The sequence below is a fragment of the Lepidochelys kempii genome, chromosome 6, assembly GCF_965140265.1.
Source record: "Lepidochelys kempii isolate rLepKem1 chromosome 6, rLepKem1.hap2, whole genome shotgun sequence".
Taxonomy (NCBI): domain Eukaryota; kingdom Metazoa; phylum Chordata; order Testudines; family Cheloniidae; genus Lepidochelys; species Lepidochelys kempii.
In genome coordinates, this window is record NC_133261.1 from 109,394,450 (window position 1) to 109,416,714 (window position 22,265).

Here is a 22,265-nt window from a genome sequence, read left to right on the forward strand (position 1 = left end):
AAGACGACAAGAAAGTGGTACCACGTACAGCTTATTCACAGGATAATTTAACCTCTCAGAGTACATTAATATACTGTGAAGCTATATTAGTAGGGAACATGGTCAGTAATGAGAATCTATTTGCATTTAAAGCATTACTAAAATATAATTCATTACCGAGTATATTATAGACTCCAGCTTCTTCAGTGTGATGATAAAAAAAGGTAAATTAAAAAGGTACAGTAAAACAAGAGTATTAATTTCATAGGAGAAAAGATTTTTGTTTTAAAGCAAGTTTTTGTAAATTCAAACTGAAACCGAACCCACAAAAAAGAAAACAAGTTCTAAGTCAGGACTAACATAGCACGCATCTCAGACTGTGGTGCTGAGGCACCACACCACAAACCTATTACAAGAACCAACAAATTCTGTGAACAATGTTTTTGGATTGACTGTATAATCCTGATAAATGTGTTTTCATACAAGTGGTTACACTTTTTATAACAGATCGTGACCAATATATGGTCACGATATAAATTCTACCCACATTTTCATTTTCTCCTTTGAAAATGTATTTGTCATGTCCAGACTCTTGTTTCTTGTCATCAGAATGTGTGTCTGGAAACAAAATCTTGCCTGCAGAATTAAACTAGCAAGCCCACTTCACGTAACAGAAAAGCAAGCAGTGGACTGTGGTATCTTGAGATATTGTGATAAGAAGACATTTCCCTTTATGAAACTCTCCATTTTGATTACAACTATACATTTTTATTCAGTTCACTGGGAAGCCATTACTACCCCTCTTCCCACCCCTCCCAAAAAGAAACTCAGAATCAGTTGTTCAGATCTATTAAATATTGTTACATCTAATAAAAAAAACAACAAAACCGCGTGCGCTGCTCAGCAAAAATAAAAATTTCTACTGAGTTGCCACCATACATATTTGTGTGGAGAAGTCTTCTCCAAAACCATCCCAGTATAGCTAGCATTTGCAAGGAAGAGAACTTCCTAAAGATCTCATTTAGATAACAAAATATTGCTCCATAAAACAGGCCCAAGACTAGGGGCAGACAGAATTGCAATCCACTTACATATGTCCACAGAACAGTGTATTTAAGCAACAGTCCCTCCCTGTCACATGGTTTACCAGGAAATGAGGGAGGGCAACAATAGCATCATGCTGAAGAAAGCCATATAAGAGACAACACAGTCCTTTATTACGAAGTTGAGAATAAGTCTAACTGATTTGTGGAACTACTTTTATAATGAGAGTTAAATTCAGATTTCACAGGTGATAAGAGATTTAGGATTTGATAAAAAAATCTAATAGCATTTGTCCTAACACCCTGGAAACACATAACTTCAGAAAACTGATCCTTCCATGGAACATTTCTAATTTAAAATTAAATCTGAATTACAAGAGATAATGTGTACTGAAGATGAATAAAACACAAAACTCTTTCAAAGAAAAATTAAAGAGACCCTGGTTCACCAATAAGGCAGTGAAAAGACATGCTCCTTAGCAGAATACACATGACAAATGTGACAAACATAAAATGTATCTAGTTGTATGGAAACAGACTAAAATAAAATTTGGATTAGGGCCTATAGATTTGAATGACCACCAATAGCTATGGTCTATGTTTCATCCTTCTATCCAAATGATAATTCTGTACAGAACTAATGAAACTGTCCAGCAAAATGAAAAGAATACAGTGATAAATAAGCTTGGTTACATGGCATACTCTATATTTGGAAATATGGCTATCAGCTAGCTTGGCAAAAAGAAGCATGCACAGACAATGGCAGTGATGGGTTTAACTGATCTTCCTCCTCTAACATTGCTGGCAAAGAGATGTTTTGTTGCACCAGGCTCTGAATTTCTGTCCTAGCCACACACAAAGAATATTCCTTTAATGAGCTATTAAATGCTCCCCCCCTCATTTTTAACAGCTTTTGAAAGAATGAACATGAGACACTTCTACCAAACATTTTTCCCTAAAAGGCACTTAGTTTGTAGCAATTTCAATTTTTTAAAATGACCACCTAAAAACAGAATATGTAAGCAACCCGCGAGTCCACTAGTATATAGTTTTATAGAGCTTTTCTGTGTCATAGCATTAGAGACCTATAGAAATATGGTGCTAAGATTCCATGTCAAGCTCTAAAATATGGACATTTCAAGACAATGTGTCAGGACAGACTAACTGTTGTACAGTGTTCAATCATTGGGACATACTGATGGAGAGTAGGTAAGGTCACAGAGGGCAGAATTAAGGTTCCTACAACAACTGAAAGGGGTCTCCAATACCTATGTAGGTTAATGGTAGAGTTTAATTGCTCTGAACACTTTTAATGAGAAATTTTTTACTTAATTTTTTCAAAAACTTATTACCTCTTATGGCTGTGGGGAAAAAAGTAAATGTTTAAATATTTGTGACTAATAAGGGACACAAAATCAGGCAAGTGTCAATAAATGGGTGGGATGAGGAAAGATTTCTGATTTTTAAGAAATCAGTTTGGGTCTATAACGAGCACTACTTTTACTTGCAACCACCCATGTGTAATGTTACTTGGAAGCCAAACGTTCACACCCTGTCACTTTTAAAGAAGTTATTATAGAGGCTCATGTTACTAATCATTACTTATGCAAAAAGATACCAAGGTTAACGACAGACAAGTGCACCTTGCATGAATAGATCATATTTATTACTTTCATCACAGTTTAACCTGCTCATACAGTATAAACCTATGGTTGTCAGCAATGCACTTGGCTGCAACCAATGCCTTTTCCCAATTCAAGCACTAACCCTGTATCTTCGACCCTCGCTACATGTCTGTTCAGTGAAGGTACACCTACAGAACTTCAGATGTTTGACTGAGTGCTTGAGTAATACCAGTAGAAGCTTCAAAAATTCAGCCAGGCAGATTGGACTTGCATATTCCCTAGTGCTGAGAAATGCCAAATGGCCCTGTGTGTTCTAACTCTGGAAGAATAGAATATATTTCTGAACAAATACAACTCAATCCTTATTTTAAAAGCCTTTAAAAACTGGAGGAATAGAATTAACTCAATTCTAGATGAGACGATGAGATTAAAGTAGGTGAGACTGGGTCGTACTGGATACAGAGTTCAAAAGACAAAACTTTCTGCCCAAAGTCTTCAGTGAGTAAGACAAACTCCATTATATACAAATCACTGACTCTCCAGTGCTCCTTTCAATCTCTTTTTACAATGCACTAGTAGCATCTCTGACTCCAAGCCAGCCATAAAGTTAATCATTTATTTATGGATTACAAACATCAAACAAAATTGTTAAACCATAACTCCTCTTTCAGAATTTCACTTGGTCTATTCACTTTTTAAAAAGAAAAATTAAGAAAAATGTACTGCTGAAAAATAGTTTTATTGTAAAACAGACTCTAAAAAATGACCAAAACAATAATACCTTGTACTGAATATTAACACCAATGGGACAGATTACATTTGATTGTGTAAATCATATATGAATATTAATATTAACATACCAACTGGAACTCAAAAAAATGCTGTATTAAAGATTTAGTAGAAACATATCTATAAGTATACAACTCTGAAGTAGCTGCACCACACACAGCATTCCTTACATCAGCATGCAGTCTAGCTTTAAACATTTTGAATCTCTAGAGTAATATTGAATAGACATCACAATACATGTGCCTGGATCCCAAAAAACTTCTTCCTTCATTATTTACACCTTGCCCAATCCCTAGACAAAACAGCTATTTTCCTAAACACTTTCAGACTCATGAGGTGAGACCATGTATTTCCTGAACACAAATACAAGATTTTAGTGTTTTATAAAAGCAGTCAATAATATCCCCTACTACTGCTCAGTTTGGTGAATCACTGCAGTTAATGGTGGATCTGGTTGGGCAAGAAACAGCATGCATTAAGTCTGGTTATTACGCCAGATAAATTTAAGTCCCTGGCCATTACCATCAAGCAGCCTCTAGGTCCAAATTACAACAAGCTCAGTATTAACCTGTCCAGATAGGACAACAAATAGATGGCAAAGGTCAAAATCTTGGGTAGCACCATAGACATTGCTGGAGAATGCTCAAAAGATGTGAACACTTGTATAGCATGTTTCAGGCCTTTCACCAGCCTCTGTGGTACAGCATGACTTCATGCTTGCCAGAAAGCTGAGGATCTGTAGAACTACAAATATACCAACTCTGTTGTAAAGCAGTGAAACATGGGCACTGAGAAAGGCTAAAGAGCACTGGATTGATGTTTTTGATTCCCATCATCTTTGTCAGCTGCTCCACATTAAGTGGCAGGACAAGATTAGAAATGAGCATATTTTAAACTGAACCCAACCACCTTCATCAGGCCTGGTTTGATTTTGGTGGCTTTCTTAGTACAGACACATTATTAGGATGGAAGACCAACAAATTCCAAAGTGTGTTTACCATGGAATACCATTTTATGCCCAGCAATCATGTGGTCGCCAAAAGCTTTGTTGGGGCAGTAAGACCACCATTGATTGACATGCTGATTGGATATACAGTTTACCTCAAACATCAAGGATGAGATCTATCCAGGTGGCACTCCATCTGCAAGGAGGCTATGTTCCTTTGTGATTTGCAATGACAACCACGATACCAGTGTAAGATTCTTCTCTACAGTACATACTTTGAGGAATAAAAATATTGTGACAATTCCTGTCAAACATAAAGGGAAGGCTAACCACCTTTAAATCCCTCCTGGCTAGAGGAAAAAACCCTTTCACCTGTAACGGGTTAAGAAACTAAAGATAACCTCGCTGGCACATGACCAAAATGACCAATGAGGAGACGAGATCATTTCAAAGCTGGAGTGGGGGGAGAAACAAAGGTTCTCTCTGTCTGTGCATTGCTTTTGCCAGGACCCGAGCAGGAATGCAGGTCAGAACTCCTGTAAAGGGCTAAAAAGCAATCTAGTTAGATATGCGTTAGATTCTGTTTTGTTTAAATGGCTGATAAAATAAGTTGAGCTGAATGGGATGTATATTCCTGTTTTTGTGTCTTTTTGTAACTTAAGGTTTTGCCCAGAGGGATTCTCTATGTTTTGAATCTGATTACCTTAAGGTATTTACCATCCTGATTTTACAGAAGTGATTCTTTTACTTTTTCTTCAATTAAAATTCTTCTTTTAAGGACCTGATTGCTTTTTCATTGTTCTTAAGATCCAGGGGTTTGGGTCTGTGTTCACCTATGCAAATTGGTGAGAATTTTTATCAAGCCTTCCTCAGAAAAGGGGGTGTAGGGTTTGGGAGGATTTTGCGGGGAAAGACGTTTCCAAGCGGGCTCTTTCCCTGTTAGACGCTTGGTGGTAGCAGCAATAAAGTCCAGGGGCAAAAGGTAAAATAGTTTGTACCTTGGAGAAGTTTTAACCTAAGCTGGTAAAAATAAACTTAGGGGGTTTTTCATGCAGGTCTCCACATTTGTACCCTAGAGTTCAGAGTGGGGAAGGAACCCTGACAATGCCACATAGGTCGATACTACAGTTTTTCTCAGTGCTGCTATGACCAGCTCATAGACCGGGGTGGGCAAACTTTTTGGCCCAAGGGCCACATCGGAGTTGCGCAACTATATGGAGGGTCAGGTAGGGAAGGCTGTGCCTCCCCAAACAGCCTGGCTCCACCCCCTCCCACTTTCCACCCCCCTCAGAACCCTCGACCCATCCAACTCCCCCTGCTCCTTGACCCCTGACTGCCCCCTCCCAGGACACCCCCTGCTCCCTGTCCCCTGACTGCCACGACTATATCCACACCCCCAACTCTAACCAACCCCTGGGACCCCAACCCCTTGTCCAACTCCCCTTGCTCCCCATCCCCTTACCATGCCAGAGCCAGCCATGCCGCCGTGCTGCCCATGCAGTGGCACAGCTGTGGGGGAGGGGGAATAGTGGGGGAGGGACCAGGGACTAGCCTCCCTGGCTGGGAGCTCAGAGGCTGGGCAGGACAGTCCCGCGGGCCGGAGGTGGCCTGCGGGCCATAGTTTGCCCATCTCTATCATAGACAATAAAGTTCCTGTAACATGTAAACGCCCTCATAAAAGTGCTCTTTTTTAGCAGAGGGCAACAGAATATCTAGTGTTCCCCCATACATCATTGTGCAAAAAAAAAAAAAGCTAAATATGATTTAAAGATTAAATAAGGACATTTATCTAAAGTATGAGGAGAAGTGTGTCAAGTGTGTACAACAGACCCCAAAACTCAGTTCATACCAAAGATATCACTACTCTGAAAAACAAGGCAAGCACTAATATAAAAACAAATGCAATTCAATAATGCCATACAAAAAATTAAATAAAAAATTAACAGTTGCTTTCCCCTTCACTCTCTATTTAATCTCAGGGTCAAATGGATAATGCTAGGAATAATATGAATGTGCTTGATAACTAATTCATGTAGGTTTGTACTATGAACTATTCTAATACACCAGCAACCCTTACTCTTAAAGTACACTATGACCCAAGTAAGGAAATCATTTTCCTCTGATGTTTTCATTAGTAGACGGAATAGGCTGTTTAAAAAGATAGCAAAAAAGCTATGCCCACGATTGTCAGTGCTTCCCAAAGTATCGGTTTCTTTCCCTTTCCACAGTAAGAGGTTTTGAGCAGACTCAGCGATAACACCATTTATTCAATGACAGAAGCCTGTACAGCATACTTTAGGATGCTACTTCAGATATACGCTGGAAGATAATTTGCAGCAGTCGTGAATGATTTTTACCAGTCCATGCATTTGTTTCAATTTTTTTTAAACTACTTTCAACACAATGCATCAAAAATAAAACTTTTAGATCACGTTTTAGTTTTGGTAATTTAGCCAGAAAACCTCAAGTCAGATACAGCATCTGTTTTTCAAAAAGGTCCTGCGCTTTTACCCAATTTTACAGCTGGGCTGGTGACTGAGGCACAAGGACATCACATGACTTCCTTAAGCTTCAATCAATCCAGCTGTAAAATACATCTGGATTGTTTGGGAACACATTGCTCGTATGCTTCGTGCTGGAAAAATGGGAAACATGTTTCATTTAATCTAACGGCAAATATTTTTCTCCAATTCATAGGGTACCAAAGAAACCCTTCAAAATAAGTCTACACGTATTAGTTAATGGATACATATATCTTAGAAAAGGAGAGGAATGGTGACTGCCAAAAGAAAGTGTCCCTTGTGGACCAGTTAAACCTGCCCAAAAACATTTAGTTGGAAACCTATCATCAGACCAGCTGTGTAAGTTGTGGTTCAAAACAGGAGTGATTAACTCACTGTAAAAATACTTGGGTTGATGTACCAACCCAGTTTTTATATAATTAAGAAGTCACCTATTAGGTAACATTTGCTACCAAAAGTTCATGTGCTAATATATAAAACCACTGTAAATACATGCTACTGGTGTCTCCAAATATGAATTTGGCGATTATGAAAGATGCCAAACTGATAGCCCTGGAAACTGAAGTCCTCTGTGTGGACACAAAACACGTATAGCAGAGATAGGAGAGCTGTTTCTACAACTGCAAATTTAAGACCCATAATTCACCACTGCTCTACCTCCAGCAGTGTTAACAGCAGTGCTGGGTGTAACATAGACAGGACTTGGGCATTTTTACCACATCATCTATCTTTGTCCAAAGTCAGATAATACTAGAGACACCTGAATCCTGTCTTATACTACTGCCTTCTGGGATACTAGCACAGTGAAGTTGAAACATTGTTAAATTATAGGTCCTATGCTATAATTGTAACAATAGTATAAGCTTTCATGGCACTCCCATAGAGTGACCACCTTTAGGGGCAAGAAGTAGTTCAGTCTCCATTCTGCTGTAGCTACTGGATTCTTTCCCAAGGTTGCCAAACATGAGACGCAATTGTGCCCATTGTGGTAGTGGTATCAGTCCACTGGAAACTGAACCGAGACACTCACACTTGTTTCACACAGACCATCCAACTTTTGGTTACTATCAAGCTCAAGTTTCAGAGTAACAGCCGTGTTAGTCTGTATTCGCAAAAAGGAGTACTTGTGGCACCTTAGAGACTAACCAATTTATTTGAGCATAAGCTTTCGTGGGCTAAAACCCACTTCATCGGATGCATGCAGTGGAAAATACAGTAGGAAGATATATATATATATACATACACACAAAGAACATGAAACAATGGGTGTTGCCATACACACTATAATGAGAAAAGGAGTACTTGTGGCACCTTAGAGACTAACCAATTTATTTGAGCAATTTATTTGGATAAGCTATTACCAGCAGGAGAGTGAGTTTGTGTGTGTGGTTTTTGGAGGGGGGTGAGAGAACCTGGATTTGTGCAGGAAATGGCCCACCTTGATTATCATACACATTGTGAAGAGGGTGGTCACTTTGGATGGGCTATTACCAGCAGGAGAGAGAGTTTGGGGGGGGGGGGCAGAGGGGGAGAAAACCTGGATTTGTGCTGGAAAGGGCCCAACTTGATGATCACTTTAGATAAGCTATTACCAGCAGGACAGTGGGGTGGGAGGAGGTATTGTTTCATGGTCTCTGTGTGTATATAATGTCTTCTGCAGTTTCCACAGTATGCATCCGATGAAGTGAGCTGTAGCACGAAAGCTCATGCTCAAATAAATTGGTTAGTCTTTAAGGTGCCACAAGTACTCCTTTTCTCATTATAGTGTGTATGGCAACACCCATTGTTTCATGTTCTCTGTGTGTATATATATCTTCCTACTGTATTTTCCACTGCATGCATCTGATGAAGTGGGTTTTAGCCCACGAAAGCTTATGCTCAAATAAATTGGTTAGTCTCTAAGGTGCCACAAGTACTCCTTTTCTTTTTTCTATCAACCTCAACTTGATATAATCCACCAACCTAGAGGTGGAAATGCCTTATATTCATTAAGAGTTTCCTAAGTCATTAATTCCTCTGTATATTACTTTTTTAAATGGTGACCTGAAAACACACACACACACACCATTTTAGTACTTTGTACAAATGCTCTGAAAATGCAAGGAAATAAATCTCAGCACGCTAGTATTTTTCATTTGCTTTTTTTTCATTTGCATGACACATTTTTCATGGCCATGAATTTGGCCTTCTCTCCAAGCCTCTGTCCACAGATCAACCAACTAAGGATATACACAAGGGCAGCACTCAGATTACTTTTAGTAGGACCCCACCAAATTCATGGCCATGAAAAATGTGTCACGGACTGTGAAATTTGCTTCTGAATTATAATATTCTAGCTCAGAATGGCATATCAAACACCAAAATAGAACAGCATTTAAAACAAACAAACGTTTTTTAAACTCTTTTCTTTATATTTAAGATAAAAGGTTGATTCTGGGGTCAAAGCCATATTTAGACTTTACTTTTCTATGTTAGTCTTTCTGTGTAAAATTCTGGTCTTATTCTTCCTTGTGAGGAGGTACACTTTTAGGATATGATGTACAGTGGTCTAGCTAAGCAGCTCCCAACAGAGATAAATCAATATGTAACTTTATCCCTTTGTAAACAGTTAGTTTCTTCCATTTTTTCTTTTTATAATTTCAAAGGTTCTCTAATACATGCTTTACAACAAAGCCTGCAAATCTCTTTTATATCCAGGTTGTAATCTTAGATCCCTTTGATCGATTGGTCCATCAGCCCTCCCAGAGAGAGCACTGATCACAACAAGTCATTTGTGGTGTTCTAGCCAGTCCTTCAGTAACCCACTGGCCAGGTTGTCAGAGGCACTGGACACCCAATCAGCATAAGGCACTGCAGCCCAGAACTCCCGAGTGATCCGCCAGCCTCAGCCTCCCAAGTAGCTGGGATTATAGGTGCACACCACTGTGCCCAACATAATCCCAGATATTAGGGCAAATGTAACTTCAGTATGTCCAGTTCTGCTGCTGTTGGAGTAAGCAGTCAAAAAGACTGCTTTAATTCAGGAAATACCACTTTCCATAGTTGAGGTAAATGAGGGCAACATTTTAATAAAATTGATGCGCAAGTTCTTTTTTTTTGGGGGGGGGGGGGGGAGAGAAGTAGTGTTTTTAGCTGTTTTCCACTTGCCGGGGAAACATCATTTGTTTGTTACAAATAAGCAAGTGGACTTTTCAAGCCTTGTCTCCTGACAGACAATATCCTTCCCCGCCTCCCACTGAAGTTCTCTACTCAGACAATTGTACACCTAAGCCCGTGAAATATTACTCCTTATGAAAAAGCCATTCAAAAACACTAATCACCCAGTCAAATTGCTTATGTCACTTCATATCTCACTTCCTCCACTGTCCCCTTCTAAAGGGTCCCACACAAAAAACATTACCTAAGAGTTAAGATTTCTCAAATGTAATTCTTGTCAACACAATCACTTTAAAAGACACAAACCACTGTTGCATAAATAACTTCGCTCTCATGTATTGCTTTTGTAGTAACCCGCACTCTGGCAGTAGCGCCTGCTGCAGTTGCAATGCAGCCACACAGAATGCTGTCCTAAAGGGAGAGCGAGAGAGAAACCATAAGAGCGCAGCTCAAGCTGGGGCGGGGGCTCAGAATCTGCCTGAAGGAACAGTTGGAAAAAGCTGTCAGAGAAGGAGAAGAATCGAGATGTTGAGCTAGCTCATGAGCTGGAGCCTGGGTAGGGGGTAAAATGATAAAATACAACAGGAGACTAAAAGTAGGGGACTCGGAACTAAGAAGGAGGAAAAAAGGAAAATATGAAAGGTTTTAGGTCAGGACAAGCGGGAGGAAAAAAAACAGACCTGGGTACATGAGCAGATACTGTTAGAGAACGGAAGCAGAGGGAAATAAAAATCTACAGACTTACCACAGAGCAAGTATCAAGGGAAAAACTGAAAGGAAATATAAATTGGTGAAAAAGGGAATTGATTAAAAAGCTGTGTTAGATACAAACAGATCCTGGAAGCAAAAAACGAGAAGCCCATCAACAAAGAACCTACAGCAGTGGTGGGCAACCTGCAGGCTCCACATGGCCCATGAGGGTAATCCACTGGCAGGCGGCCAGAGAGTTTGTTTACATTTGCATGGCCGCCTGCAGCTCCTGGTGGTTGCGGTCCACTGTTCCCGGCCAATGGGAGCTGCAAGCAGCAGCACGGGCCACAGGGATGTGCTGGCCACCGTTTTCTGCAGCTCCCATTGGCCAGGAACAGTGAACTGTGGCCACTGGGAGCTGCAGGCAGCTGTGCAAACATAAACAAACTGTCTGGCGCCCTGCCAGCGGATTACCCTGGGCCATGTGCAGCCCGCAAGCCACAGGTTGCCCACGACTGACCTAGAGTGTCTGAACAGAGAGTGACTGAACATCCATAAAAAAAAAACAACAGTTCAAAGGTGCCTAATGGACAAGTGAGGGCCTTCTAAGTGAAGAAACCCTGCTTATGGATAAACTCTGTGAAAGAGGTACAGCCACAGGAACGCTGAATCTAAGAAGCACTTCAAGATGAAGAGAAGCAAAAAACAGGACAGCAACAGTGGAGTTAGACTTATAGCCAAGGAGAAGAAAAGTTAATTCTGCTCTGAAGTGACACAGTATATTGTAATTTTTTTTTGTTCTTGTTAAGAACAATGCATTTGGTACTCACTGCAAAGTGTGTACAAGTTCACAAAGGCTAATGAGTTGATAACCTATAGTTTATTATTATAAATAACCTTTGGTAATGTTCTATAGTATTTACACTCCTGATACAATTTTGAAGTTTTCCCCTATGAAGTTCTAAAAATGTAAAGTTATCCCTTTTGTCCTGGTTTGCCTCTGCCTCTCCTAACAGTTAGCATAGCCTACCCAGGTCACCACATTTTCTTCTTCAATCTTTTATAAATAAGGATAGGTGTCATTAGTCTCTCTCTGTCTCAGTTTCTCCACCTGTAAAATGAAATTAAGTGATTTACCCAAGTTCATACAGCATGTCAGTGGTACAGTTGGCTACAGAACCCAGGCCTCTGACTCCACTCCAAGACCCAATCCACTGGATCATGTTGTCTCCCATCATTGGTCATTACAATATCGTCGTATACAGATCCTACACGCCATTATGCTAAATGCACCTTATACCCACAACAACTCCCTTTCACTTCCAAAATACAACCACTCACAATATTTATATCTCATTCATCCAAAACACACTCACATATATAACTTTAATTCAAACCTCAACTAGATTAGAGTAAAAACACATCTTAATAAAATAGTTTAAACATCTATGAATGTACATGTGATACAATCATACTGTATTGTGACAGGTTTCAGAAGGGTAGCCTTGTTGTTTTCAATCATACTGTATTATAGCCAAAAATCAACACTGCCTGTGCAACCTTAATTTGGCCCCTTGTATGCATATATTGACGTAGTTTTTTTAACAACAGTGGGACAAGTCTACATAAGCATCTGTGTAAAGCTTAATGTTGGATTAATTGATTTAAATTAATGTACAATTCAGCATGAAATGTACAATTCAGTGCAATCTGCACTATGGATCTGGTAGGGAAATCTCCATAACTCTAATCACGTATTCTTGCACTATACAAATAGTAAACAATACTGCTAATAAAGATGCATGCATCTCGTATATGGATAGACAGTGTCTTTACATTTATTTTGTTGTTTTTAAAATAAATACAACATTTGTGAGTAGAGAAGACTTTGGGAAATTCAGATCTGCATCAAGTCTGCAGCTCAGTCCACCTTTACTTGGACATGCCAGTATTTTGATTCTACATGCTTACATTTTGGCTGAAATCCTAAAACTCTCTCTTTGACTGGCAAAAGGGTATGTTTTTCAATTATGTTAGCTCAATCCAATTAACACAATTGAAAAGTCCTGTTAAAATGCAGACTAGCATGTCCGAAGTTGTCATGTTAAATTAACCTTACTGAGCTAACACGATTGATAAAACCCACCCTTTTTGCCCCTGAAGACATATTCTCTGTGTATTTGTAGTTTACTGAGCGGCTGTCTAGTTTTAACTAGGAGCCAGATATATGGATAATGTCTGAAACATCACATTCATCCAGACTCCTATTGTAGCTTCTTTATACTATGTTGCTTTCAAAAACAAATGAAAGAGTAAAAGATATTCAGTGCATAGTACAATAAAATGTAAGCATTTTGCTATTTATTTACATATTAACAAGACTGCTACTCTGAAAAGACAGTACATTTCTCCATTACGTCACCTAAATAAGGAAAAAAGCCCTTTCCCCTTCGTTGAGAACACAGGCTTTCCCCCCCTTTGCCACTACTGAAGCCTAAGTTTAGTCCATGTTTCAGATAGATGGCTAAACATCACAAACTTGGGAGAAGAAAAAGGGAGAGATGTGTTTATTTCACAGGTAAAATGGCACATTTGGGGAGATCAGAGCCTGCCATCTTACTGTGGAAGAGATAACAGCAGTATGAATTCATCTTTGTATTTTTTTCAAGTGGTACTTTAGTCTAAACCAATCTTCTTTGAGCAGGAAAGGAAGTTGTAGAAACAGCTTCCCCATGGCATCAGTTTCAGCAGCACCTTCAGTACTGATTTGGGAAGGTTGCAACACACAAGCTCATAGAGAAGTAATGGAGAAGTTTCCCCAGCAGATCAATCAGTTTAAAAAAGATACTTTGCTTAAATCATTCAGGGTCTTTCAGTTGCTGGGCTTAATTCTTTTCCAAAATTGAAATAAAATAAAATGCCACACAGTGGACGGGAGAAAAGAGAACAAAAGAGTGCTTAAAATGGTACAAACCAATGTTAAATTATTAATCAATGAATCTGAGCCTCCTCCTGCCCACCTGCCTATGAAGCAGGAAAGCAGACTCTCACATACCAGCAGAAACACTCCAGAGCTGGATCCAGAGAAGTAGAGGTGTGGGAGAATTATGGAGGTGTGGGAGAATTATGGAAGGCAAAGAGAAAGGCGGAGCTGATTTAACCATTTTATAAAAACGTGAACCCTATGATCATCAAAAAAGGAAGGATAACATCATGGAGAAATCAAGTTAAGCAATTTGTTTACTTTCACTCTCCACCCTTGCTATCACTTTTTTGGAGGAAGGAGCAAGGGAAGGAAGATGAATGAGAGGAAGTGGATTTAATTGCCTCCAGTTTTCATAAAAGTGAAGAAAATCTCATACCTCCAAAACATACAAATGGGGATTAAAGCAAAACACCCACACATAGATACAAGGCAGTGAGCAGCATGTGGGTTTGGGATGTAATGTTTTTCTCTCCTCCCCTAGCAAGACAGTGGGAGTGGGAACTAGACAAGCAGCAAGTGCTGCCCATCTCGGTCAGTGTTGTCTCCTTCCAGAAACACAGTGAGTGGGAAGCAGAAGAGAAAAGGGAAAATGGGGGACAGAGCAGTGTAGTGGTTCCCATGAGAGGAGCCAGGTGGAGCGGTGGGTGAGCGGGCTAAAGGTTGCAGCACCCCCAGGAGGAATCTGGGTGAGAGCAGGACAGGGATGAGAAGGGGAAGCTGCGAGCGGGTGCGGGAGAGGAACAGGCGAGAGGAGGAAGGCGGGGCGGGTGGGAAGGAGGACAGCCTGTCCCATCAAAACGGCGAGAGCGGGAGGCAGGTTTCCAGCGATCAGCGCACGAGGACGGAGTGCTGGGGCCGGGGTGCTCCCAGCAGAGGAGACGGCCGGGCGAAGCTGCTCCCGCACCGCGGGGGGAGGGAAGTGACACGCAGGATGGGGTGAGGTCAAGGCACCCCTAGGAGAGACGGGGGCGGCAGTTGAGAGGGAGACTCACAGGGGTGGAGCAAGCTCAGAGTACCGCGCGGGGGGGGGGGGGAGGGTGGCGAGGCCTGGGCGCTGAGCGGCTGCGTCCGAGGAAGGGGGGGGAGAGTTGCTCCCCGAGGGGCTGGCCCCTGCGGGGGATAGGTGATGTGAGGGGGCAGCGCCCCATACCCAGCCCAAGGGTGAGAGGGCTGGTGGGCGGGGAGTTGCCCCCCCCCAAAAAAAAGACGAGGACGGAGCGGCCGGTCGGTCCCTACCTCCCGCGACGCCTCCTCCTCTTGGAAACAGCGCGGAGTCACCCACGTTTCTCTCACCGGACGCCGTCCGCTGCCCGGGGGAGGTGGCGGCCGAGCTAACCCGAGCCCCACCCTCCCAACGCCTGGCCCGCCCACTGATGCCAACCCGCTGCCGCCATTGGCTGAGCCGCACCCACGCAGCGGGCCCGCCCCCAGTTTTGGCACAGCCAACGAATCCCATAGGCCGCCCCCTCGCCACCGCCCCTGTCGCTCACCCACTGGGAGTAGCGGAAACGGGGACAGGGGGCCAGGCCACTCCCGATTGGTGAGAATTCACCCTACCACTTTCGATTTCTATTGGTTGAAGTGGCCTGCAATCCTCTCGATTCTGCTACCTGATTGGTCTTCACCGACAGTACCGCGGTAGGGTGCGCAGAAACCTCTTCTATTCAGCGTGTGACGGAGAAGGGGGGAAGTTAGAGCTATGCCTGTGATTCTCATTGGTCAGTGCGAACGTGGGCGCCGTGCCCTAGCGACGCTGACGCAGTGACGTACAGGAACGACTTGGTCCGATTCCCAAGATGGCGCCGCGCAGGGAGCGAAGTTGTCGATAGTGGCCGCGCTGTGTTGTGGGACCATCGCGTGCTCGCTTCGTGAGTGTTTCTCGGTGGGAGTCTCTCAGAGTGGTATGGGTGGTGACGCGGGGCTCGGGGCTGGGTGAAGAGGGACTGGAATGCCGCGGTGGGGAGGACTCCTGGGTCTTGAGCCAGGGCCGGGGCGCTGAGCAGAAGGGGCGGCGATACCGGGGAGGGATGTTGTGGCCAGGCGGCTGGGGAGGGAGCGAGGCGCAAACTGAGATCCTGGCTAAAAAATGGCGGGGGTGGCTGTGGTCGGTGGCCCTGAGGCAGCGGGAGATTGGGGCGCTGGGCTGGGCGCCGGCATGGGACTGACTCGGCGCGGTTGAGAGCCTGGGGTGCGGGGGACTGTGGAGATGGGGAGGGGCTGCGTGGAAATGTGCGTCCAAACACGGCTACCGTGCCCGTCGGCCTTTGTGCGTTGTTTCTTTTACTCAGTTTGGCATCTCCCTAAATTCTCGTGCCGGAGGGAGACTGGTGTCATAAAAACCATAACATTGCCCTTCGGTTCGGTTGTGGGATTTGTGTCACACGTAGGAAAATGGCAGTCAAGACTGTATTTTGGATTAAATCAATATTCTTTGCTGGCTATGGGGCAGGAGGTAGTGTGATCTTTTCCAAGAACAGTTTCACTTTATAAACTGGTTTATGTGTGAAAGTGCTGTAAGAAGGAGAGTACTAACGAGATTGTGGTGTTTGTTGTTGTTTTTTTGTGATGTATAAAGAGAATCTTAAAAAGAAAATTTTTAGTTTAATATTATTAAAATATGCATTGTACTGAATTTTGTCTGTCTTGGTTTTGATGGGAAACTTCTTGAAAGAAAGGATTGAGAGTTTTACTCCTGAGGGAATGCTGCAGCAAAATATTAAAAATGCTGCACACAATATTTTAGAATTCTGCAAATTTTGTTTGTCATTAAATGTGGAGGCTCCAGCATGGTAGTGGGGAGCGTAGGCCCCTGGCTCCACAGAGGTAGGAGATCCCCCTGCAGCTCTCCCCATCCACAACACGGCGGTGAGGCTGCACCTGACCCTGACACAGCACAAGGGCTGGGCCTGCTCTGGAAACACCTTGGGGTCCTGCCCCTCTGTATCAGGTATGGGCAGGCAGGCTGAGCCCGGCGGGATCAAGGTGTGGAGGGATCCAGGTGTGGAGCGAGAGCATTCTGTGTGAGGTAATCTGGGTGCAGGCAGCTTAGTGGGGGATCCAGGTGCGTGGGGGTTCTGGTTGCACAGCCATTCAGGAGCAGGGTGCAGATGTAGGGGCAATGGAACTCTTAAGGGGGAATCCAGGCTAAATTGCCTCTAAGCAGCCATGCAGCAACTTATTAAGTGCCACGCAGGTGCTCAGGGCTGCGGCGGGGAGAGATGCCTCAACACACACCCCCCCCCCAGCCCAGATGCTGCTATGGGAGGGAGAGAGCTGGGGAGAGTCCTCTCTCCCCGCCGTAGTCCTGGAGCAGCCTACACACCAAAATCCTCATCCCTGGCCCCACCCCTGAGCCTGCACCCCCAGTCAGAGCCCTCACCCCAACCCACTGCCCTAGTCCTGTCCCCCCCATGCTTGACCCCACCCCAGAGCCCAGCCGGAGTCCTCACCCCCCCCTGCATCCCAACTCTCCGCCCCAGTTCTGAGCCACTTCCTACACTCCAAGCCCAACGGGCCCCACCTCTGCCACATGAATTTTATTATGTGCACCAATATGGAGGTGATCACCTCCATATTGGTGCACATAACAAAATTCATTCCTCACATGTAAAGGGAACACTGGATCCAGGTGAAGGTGGTTGGGGCTCAGAAGGGGGGGTCTGGGTGTGGGGATCTTAGCAGGGGTGTCCACGTATTGGGGGAGTGGGAATTGGTGCGATGGGAGTCTGGGTGCAACAGGTTGGGGCTCGGTGGGGTGGGGGTCTGGGTGCAGGAGACTAGTCGGGGTGGGCCTCATTGGGGTGAGGGTTTGAGTGTGGAGGGTTTCGCAGGGGGTGGGCTGAGTGCAGGAGTGGGCATCCAGATAAAGGGGAGTGGGGCTTGGCGGGGGGATCCAGATACAGGGCTGGGACTCAGCACGGGGTGTCCAGATGCAGGGGCTAAGGCTTGGTTCTGGATACAGGGAGTAGGTCTGACCCACACCAGCCGCAATGTCCGTGATTTACCTCCCTGTTGCCTGAAATAACGTGCCCACATTGTTGGGGAGAGGCACGTGGCTGCTCTTGCAACTTCCCTTTGCTTCTCTGTCAGCCATTTTTCTGCAGAGAAGCAAAGAAATCTGCAGGGGACATGAAATCTGTGCGTGCGCAGTGGTGCAGAATTTCCCCAGGAGTAGAGGTTTTTTGGCCCTGGTTTGATTTAGAAACGTTGAATTTTTCCCAAAGAAAACTTTTCTATTTAGTGTGTTAGGTAACCGGTAACCATTTTATTCATGTGTATAGAAATGCTGGAATTATTCGTATACTTTAGGCACCTTTGACATAAACACATCCTAATTTTAATGTGAGATCTATTATGAGTAAATCAGTGGCTTAAAAACTCAACTCCCTCCTTGCGTGTCCCCTCCATATTTTAAAATCTCTACAAAAAAAGATGATTTTTGGCACATGACTTGAAGGTTATTATATAAAGGGTGAGGGAGGAATTTCACATATGAGGAAGTGAGGTGTAGATTCCAAAGAAGGGTGCCCTGGCTGCAGACCCCACTTCATTTATACCAGCAGGACTCCTGTTTATGTCCATCCACTGTGGTGTTGTGCCATGGGGGAGAAATGTTTTTTCAAGTAGGTAGTTCCTAAACCATTTAGGACCTAAAAGCTCAAAGCCAATTATGAAAAATGTGGAAATCTGTTGTTTTTATGAATAGTAGGTGATGCAGAGCAAAGGGGCTGGCATGGTTTTAAAAAGACCCTCACTGAAGTTTAGGGATGGCAGATACAGGCTGGAGATGTGCTCACTGATTCTCTGAGACTGAGAAGTGGCAGGTCAAGCTAAGCCTAACTTAGTTTTAAGTAAGACAGTTATGCATATTGGCCTGTTGTTGTTTTAACACTTTTTTTCTGATTGTTGCATTCCTATGGATAGATAAATAGTTGATAGCATTCTTTTGGATGGATAAATAGCTCCCAAAGGGAATATATGCATGTGGCCAAACCCAGTTGGGCCTGCGGAGTAATCACAGTTAGTGATTGGGGTGTTGTTAGGCAGAGTCTCCAGGCAACAGAAGGGTGAATCTGAGATTCCATCCCAAGAACAGTGAAGACACAGGGCCTGTCATTTGAAAGAGTGTCCATGGAGAGAGAGAGAGGGGAAAGGTTCAGCTAACCCTGTAACCATGTTACCAGCACCAAATTTCACCTAGCCACATTTTTATAACACACTCCTAATTTGTTTCATTCTGGATTAAATGTTTATTAGAAATAAATACAAAATTATATTACATACAGTTGAAACAAAAATTTTAATAGAAATAATAGTTACATATAGAAATAGTACTAGAAATAATTAAAAATAATAGAAGTGAATCAACAGTCTGGCAGAACAGCGTGTGTGTATATATGGTGAATTCGTATAATTCTGAAATTAAAAAACGCTGGTTTGGTTAGGTTAGTGAAGAAAGCACTAGTTTTTAATGCTTACTATTTCGGTATTGAAAAATTTGGGCTGAGCCGGGCCAGCGGCTGGGACCCTGGCTGGCAGGAACTCGCTGACGAACCCCAGACCAGCAGGGGGCTGAGTCACTCAGCCCACGGCGGGTCTGGGGTTCTGTCCACTGGCCCCGCTCAGCTGGAGTCCCTGCTGCTGGCCCCACTCAGCCCACTGCCAGCGTGGGTGAACAGGACCCCCAGCCGGCAGCAGGCTGAGCGGGGCCGGTGGCCGGGACCCCGGCTGGGAGGAGCCGGCTGACGGAACCCCAGACTGGCAGCGGGCTGAGCCGCCCAGCCCACTGCGGGTCTGCGGTTCTGTCCACCGGCCCCACTCAGCCTGGTGCCAGGCGGGGGTCCCGTTATGATAAAGTAAAATAAAAAATTCTGCCCCGTACTCCTTGAAACCCTTTCATGTACCATCAGGGGTATGCATACCACACTTTGGGAAACACTGCCCTAGATCAAGTGAGCAAATATAATAAGAGATTTGTAGTGACTTATTTGCCCAAGTTTCCCTACTTTGGCATTTACATCATTCTCTTAGTTTTGCATATGTCTACAGACTCGGGGAAACCAGTGTAGATGAAACCTGAATTTTTCACAAGTGAAATATCTTTTCAAAACAACTTTTCAAGCCTTTTCTATGCATCATTAATCAGCAAAAAATACACAAATACATTTCCCTTCTTTCAGATCATCTTTCCATTCTACCTTGTGACATGTATAGTGTATGTGTGCGTAGCGAAAATATCACTTACGTCAGGATGAAAAATGTTGGTCTGTTGCAGTTTTACCTGATTATTTTTTATATTATTATTTTGAAGCTGCTGTCTGAAAACCCATTGCCTGAAAACTTATCAAGCAGGAACAATTCTACTTCAATAAATGAAGGAGAATAAAGAAAACTCCAGCCCTTCTGTAAATTTGGCAAACCTGGACCACACAAAACCATGTTGGTACTGGGATAAAAAAGATCTGGCACATACACCATCACAATTAGAAGGACTTGATCCAGCGACTGAGGCACGATACCGCCGAGAAGGAGCCAGATTCATATTTGATGTTGGAACACGTCTGGGACTGTATCCTTTTATGTTGATATTTTCAGGGTACGATGTAGCATTATGAATTAGAAAGTCCAGAAAAAATATACCAAGCATGGTCCTTGTGCATTTGTGTCATTAATTTGTACAGGGTAGTCTTATTTCAAAAACATCACTAATATTTTTAAATTAAACATCTTTGATGTTTAATGTTTTTCTACTTGAACATTTTCTTCTGTTAATTGAATCCTAGTTTCTGTAACAAATGAACTACCTTAACTAATGAAGTGACAACATAAAGGGAAAAGGTGGCCTGTCGGTTGTGTGGTGATTTTAGAAATTAAAAGCTCCTGGTTTTTCCCTTCAAGGCTCTGTTTAGGCATGTGTTTGAATTTACATCTTTTCTTGTCCATTTTGCCCCTCTGTATATTCTCTCCTAACTATTCCCTCTTTTTCTTCTGCTCCCAGCTTCTTCTCACCATTCCTCATACTCGGAATTACTTTCCACTTTTGTATACCAATAATCCCTTTTCTTCTTCAAGAAAAGGAGTACTTGTGGCACCTTAGAGACTAACCAATTTATTTGAGCATAAGCTTTCGTGAGCTACAGCTCACTTCACGAAAGCTTATGCTCAAATAAATTGGTTAGTCTCTAAGGTGCCACAAGTACTCCTTTTCTTTTTGCGAATACAGACTAACACGGCTGTTACTCTGAAACTTTTCTCCTTCAGTTCCTCATTAAAAATCTTCTATAGTTTTGATCTTCACTAAAGTTGGATTTGATTTCAGCTACATCAGCCCTTAACAATCACATGTTAGTGGAGAGTTAAGAGAGGCAAAATCCACCTGTCAACCACAGGGAAAGTCCTTCTCTTGGCTGTATTCCCAGTCTGAGTTGAAACAATGGTCTCCGTGATTCCACCACTTGCTTGGGTGTTGTGATCATTAAATTGCATGACTTCCACTCCAGGCCTGCCATTATTGCTGGCTTTTCCAAGCTAGGTGTGGGGCTTAAGTCATGCAGGTGGTGGTATGGACCCTCTGTACCAGGGTGAACTTTACCTTGACCCTGTAGCCATGCCTTTTACACTGTTCAAGATATCCACTGCACCTGAATTAGGTTAAAAATGCTCAGGGCGGGGACCTTGTGTTTTTTTGTAGGTTTTTTTGGTAAAACATCACACTTGCTTTCAGAACTTGAAAAACAAGTATCAGATACAGTATTAGAGAATCAGTCAGCTTATTTGTTCAAAACAGATTTTTTCTCTGACTCTGCTTCCTCTCATGTCTTCTATTTTGAACTTGATTTATACTGTTTAAATCCTTATTGTGTAGCGCAGACATTATGACACTTTGGCAACTGGAATAATTTATTTTCATCGATTTTATATGTTTCATTCCTTCAAACAGTTCCCAAGATATGTAAGTATTTACAGCATTGACTTCTTAATTCCATGGTTGCTTTAAGTATGGAATATTTAAAGTAGTGGCAACTAAGGAAGGCTGATGGCCTCATTTCTTAACTAAGGTCTCATTTCTTAACTAAAGCTTCATGTTTATGAATAATCCCCTGAAATATCTTGCCAAGGTTATAGTTTATGCATATTGTTTCTTTAAATGTTTAAGCTTTCTGTTAATATTGTGCTTTTCAGAGTTTCAGAAGTATGTCAGAAAAAGGATAATTTAGAGTATTTTAATTACATGTGATTTTTTAATTTACGATTTAATGTAGAAACAAGACCTGCTTTAAACACAAAGTATTACACAGTTTTCATTTTTTCCATGCAATGAAAATTAAATGTTTTATCTTGAATATCAAGGCTTAAAATGTAGTTCTTCTGTGCTCTAGAGTAAATAAGAATTGCTGTTACAATTTTGTTATGTTAATGTCATTCCCAAGAAGCTGTAATTTGTGATTTGCAGCAGGGGCTAAGTGGTCAAAGAAAAGACAAATTACATATATAATTACGTTTTTAAACCCCCTTGTGAAGCAATGCTCT

At 42.7% G+C, this 22,265-nt stretch overlaps 2 protein-coding genes across 4 annotated transcripts in view; one reads left to right on the forward strand and one right to left on the reverse strand.

Annotated features, from left to right (window-relative positions):
* SETD3 (SET domain containing 3, actin N3(tau)-histidine methyltransferase) overlaps positions 1-15,094 on the reverse strand; it is a 66,890-nt gene extending 51,796 nt beyond the window's left edge. Inside the window, exon 1 of the mRNA XM_073349613.1 lies at positions 14,973-15,094. The gene's annotated coding sequence lies outside the window, so the exon portion shown is untranslated. The remainder of the gene's footprint in view (positions 1-14,972) is intronic.
* A 370-nt stretch (positions 15,095-15,464) lies between these two features.
* Positions 15,465-22,265, forward strand: part of CCNK (cyclin K) — a 31,212-nt gene continuing 24,411 nt past the window's right edge. Inside the window, exons 1-3 of one of the 3 annotated variants that reach the window (XM_073349614.1) lie at positions 15,465-15,604; positions 20,047-20,304; positions 21,606-21,687. In XM_073349614.1, the coding sequence (XP_073205715.1) occupies positions 20,108-20,304; positions 21,606-21,687 (279 nt within the window). In that variant the 5' untranslated portion in view covers positions 15,465-15,604; positions 20,047-20,107. Of the gene's footprint in view, positions 15,605-20,046; positions 20,305-21,600; positions 21,688-22,265 lie in introns of those variants that run through there. The other 2 variants (XM_073349615.1, XM_073349616.1) reach the window with 2 other exon arrangements.